This window comes from Wasmannia auropunctata, unplaced genomic scaffold, assembly GCF_000956235.1.
Source record: "Wasmannia auropunctata unplaced genomic scaffold, wasmannia.A_1.0 LD318033.1, whole genome shotgun sequence".
Lineage (NCBI taxonomy): Eukaryota > Metazoa > Arthropoda > Insecta > Hymenoptera > Formicidae > Wasmannia > Wasmannia auropunctata.
Window position 1 is genome coordinate 1 of NW_012044857.1, and position 2,421 is coordinate 2,421.

The 2,421-nt window shown below is 29.7% G+C and overlaps 1 protein-coding gene across 1 annotated transcript; it reads left to right on the plus strand.

The window, feature by feature from the left end:
- The first annotated feature begins 11 nt into the window (after window positions 1-11).
- LOC105460661 (cytochrome P450 4C1-like) lies at window positions 12-496 on the plus strand. The gene is made up of 2 exons (XM_011707157.1): window positions 12-189; window positions 254-496. The coding sequence occupies exons 1-2, from the start codon at window positions 36-38 to the stop codon at window positions 430-432; spliced, it is 333 nt and encodes a 110-aa protein (XP_011705459.1). The 5' UTR covers window positions 12-35; the 3' UTR covers window positions 433-496.
- The last annotated feature ends 1,925 nt before the right edge of the window (window positions 497-2,421 follow it).

Sequence of the window (2,421 nt, forward strand, 5' to 3'; positions counted from 1 at the left end):
TGTTTTTAGAGTCATATGTAGTACCTGCTGGAACAATGTTGTATATGTTTTTATACGGAGCCAACAGAGACCCAAATTTTTGGCCCAATCCAGATGTATTTGATCCAGACAGATTTTTGTCCGAGAAGATCCGAAATCGTCACCCTTACTCATATTTACCATTCAGCGCTGGACCACGTAACTGTATCGGTAGGTTACATTATTTTTGTACTTTTATATAAACAAATTGCGATATACATATATTGTATAATAGGCCAACGATATGCAATGCTGGAAATGAAGGCGATGATATCCTCTCTGATACACGATTTCTACTTGGAGCCTGTTGACTATTTAAAAGATCTTTCATTGCGAGCGGATGTAATACTTCGTGTCGCTCCGCCTCTTCGTGTAAGATTTGTTCCTATTCGTAAAATTAATACGTGTCTTTGAATCAAATACCGATTTAATAATTAAGTAAAAAATACATCGTAAAAATAAAGATGTATGCATATTATGTACATTTATTAATAAATAAATTTAAAAGATAAAATCTAAGACTCGTGAAAGGTACAAATTTAATAGTGATATTGCGACGTATCCGAGTCAGACGCGGTAAATGGTGCGCAATAAAAAATAAATTTAACAAATGATGTTTACAGTTTATTTTTTTATTGCGCACTATTTACCGCGCCTGACTCGGATACGCCGCGATACCACAATTAGATAAATAAATTTGTTTAATTGTTTAAGTGTATTCATTTTTAATATATAATACTAACTTGTAGAACGTAATAATAAATAATGTATTGCAAAAAGATCATTGTGGAAAAAATTATTTAGTTATGTTCTGTATTAAATATACACACTACGGAACATGTATACGTTAATATAGTACCAAATCGAAAATACATGGAGTAACTATGGTGTTATATTTGTCTGATAAACTAACCTGTGTGACACGATATCTTTTCCGTCAATATTTTCTACTATTACGTTGTCAATATTTTTTCTAATAATGAAATTGTTTAATTGCAGTTTATAATATAACGAGAAATCTGCTATATTCTATAACTTTTAAATTATAATGACTAAGCCATTCTTATTTGCAGTTATTGTGGAAACATTACCTGTAATTTTAAAATTATCTTTTTAAAAGTTAAAAAAAAGCGATGTCAAATATGAAGTTTTCCTCCAGTGCAAAAAGGTTGACATCACAAACTAGTGCCAATATGTAGATAAGAAAATTGACAATAAAATCAACAAGCATTTAGCTTTAAAAATAATTTACGTATTGTACAATAAATATAATTATACTGTCGCGGATTCTATTGCAAATTTTTAATTAAATATGCAATATTAAGTACGCTAAATTATACCTATATATATTACGTTTGGTCTTAAGACCGTTTATTACACAAAATTTGGCAAGCCGTCGAAGAATGTTTTCTTAAATCGATGCTTCATTTTTCTAAATCTTTGTACTATTTCAAGCGTTTGTTTTTTGTCAATAAAAAGTTAATTTTTATACAAAATTTTATACTGCTACATTGCTCTCCTTTTGAATTTATGACGTCCTGAAAAAATAAGCTGAAAACTTCTGAAAGTCCTGAAAAATGAGCTCATTGTAGACTCATTGAATTTTATATACAGTTAGCTGAGAATTATAAATATATTACTCGGACTTTATTAGCTTAATTTATAGATGGCGTTACTGGTATTACTCTAAAAAAGATCAGCTTTATAAAACTTATGGACTGAGTATATAAAATTGTAATTTCTTTCGTATAGATTGATTATCGTTTCCAAATATTTTTAACTATTAAACTATATAGTGAAAATGGTCTATAAGAGCCGACACGGGTGTTGGTGTGTTAAAGTTCTTATTGTTACAATATCCAGCACTCGATCTGCGCACCCCTCGGTTTGTCGGACTTGAAACACAGCTCTTTGCGTGAAGTCGGAATCTTGCAACTTACAATTAAAATGACAAACAATTTAATATCTGAGAGCTAAAATGTTATTTTTTGCAATAAGTTCTTTACAGGCTTGGGGAGGAGGCGAATTTATAGATGCATAATAGTATCGAAAGATATTAATTGTTTGTCAATTTAATTATAAGTTAAAAATTTCCGACTTTACGCAAAGAGCTGTGTTTCAAGTTCGACAAATCCATCGGCGCGCAGATCGAGTGTGGTGGATATTGTAACAATAAGAATTTTAACACACCAATACCCGTGTTAGCTCTTACTGGTATAGGCTATTTTCACTATATGGATTTATTTTTTAAAACCCACTGCTTCTAATTTAATTTGTTTTTAACTAGTTACATTCATATATTTTATCCATAATTTTATCATAGTAAAACTCTTTTTAAATTTTTAAAAATTCCTAAATGAATGTAAATTGCTTATTATTTCACTAATGCATATATTAGTAATT

Bases quoted from the DNA above. Each gene is read 5' to 3' on its own strand.
- LOC105460661 (XM_011707157.1), top strand. From the start codon at position 36: ATGTTGTATATGTTTTTATACGGAGCCAACAGAGACCCAAATTTTTGG. The intron at 190-253 runs GTAGGTTACATT...ATTGTATAATAG, and splicing joins TGGACCACGTAACTGTATCG to GCCAACGATATGCAATGCTG.